The sequence below is a fragment of the Aristolochia californica genome, unplaced genomic scaffold (genome assembly GCF_029961685.1).
Source record: "Aristolochia californica isolate CCGP_79_NKW_82.1479 unplaced genomic scaffold, dmAriCali1.0.hap1 SCAF_11, whole genome shotgun sequence".
Taxonomy (NCBI): domain Eukaryota; kingdom Viridiplantae; phylum Streptophyta; class Magnoliopsida; order Piperales; family Aristolochiaceae; genus Aristolochia; species Aristolochia californica.
Window position 1 is genome coordinate 28,471,378 of NW_027181782.1, and position 1,202 is coordinate 28,472,579.

Here is a 1,202-nt window from a genome sequence, read left to right on the forward strand (position 1 = left end):
ATGTTTGCCTTAAAGACCACAATTGAAGAAGAAATGTTGGAGCACATCCAGGATGCCAAAACACCGAAGGAAGCATGGGACACTTTTGTTACACTCTTTTCAAAGAAAACTGATACAAGACTGCAACTTCTTGAGAATGAGCTGCTATCATTGGCACAACGGGACATGACGATTGCCCAGTACTTTCACAAGGTGAAGACGATATGCCGCGAAATTTCAGAGTTAGATCCAACAACTCCTATTGGGGAAACCAGGATAAAGAGAATAATTATCCATGGTTTGAGACCCGGATATCAAGGGTTTGTTGCCACTGTACAGGGATGGCCGACACAACCATCGCTTGTTGAGTTTGATAATTTGCTTGCTGGTCAGGAAGCGTTGGCTAAGCAAATGGAAGGAGTCTCGCTGAAGGAAGTGTTATACACCAACAAGAGCAGAGGCACTTTTAAGCGGTACACCGGTAGTGGATCTAAAAAGGATGGTGGTTTTTCTAGTAGTGGATCTAAAAAGGATGGTGGTTTTTCTAGTAGTGGATCTAAAAAGGATGGTGACAAGGTGAAAAGTCACCAAGGAAAGGGAGGCTCTCGTCCAGGGGGAGCTTCGAAGAATCGCGTTAATAGTACAAAGTTCGATGGCGAGTCTTACAACTGTGGGAAGATGGGCCACATGGCGAAAGATTGTTGGACCAAGAAAAAACATGTTGAAAGTAATACTGATACTCACACTTCTAAGGAGGAGAGCGAAGATGGTTGGGATGGTCAAGTGTCATGCACTATGGAGGAAGAAGAATTAGCTCTCACGGTAACAATACCAGAACAAATTGACTACAAGAATGACTGGATCATAGATTCGGGCTAGTCAAATCATATGACCGGTGATAAAAAGAAGCTGCAAAACCTGTCTGAGTACAAGGGAGGTCATGTGGTGGTGACAATTGACAACTCAAGGTTACCGATAGCTCACATCAGTAAGATTATAATTACGCCTCGATATAATTTTAACTAGGTGCCACTTCAAGATGTTTATCATGTCCCAAGAATGAAGAAAAATTTGTTATCAGTGGGTCAACTAACATCATCAGGCCACTATGTCTTGTTCTGTTCCAGAGATGTGAAGGTGTATCGTGATCTCAAAATTTCAGAAACACCGACAATGGACGGGCGACGATTGGAGTTAGTCTACGTAATGTTAGTAGAGTCTGC

General features: G+C 42.8%; 1 protein-coding gene across 1 annotated transcript; it reads left to right on the forward strand.

The window, feature by feature from the left end:
• LOC137943727 (uncharacterized) lies at positions 1 to 858 on the forward strand. Its single transcript, XM_068789165.1, has one exon. It carries the CDS (start codon positions 1 to 3, stop codon positions 856 to 858), a length of 858 nt encoding a protein of 285 aa, XP_068645266.1.
• Positions 859 to 1,202: the final 344 nt, after the last annotated feature.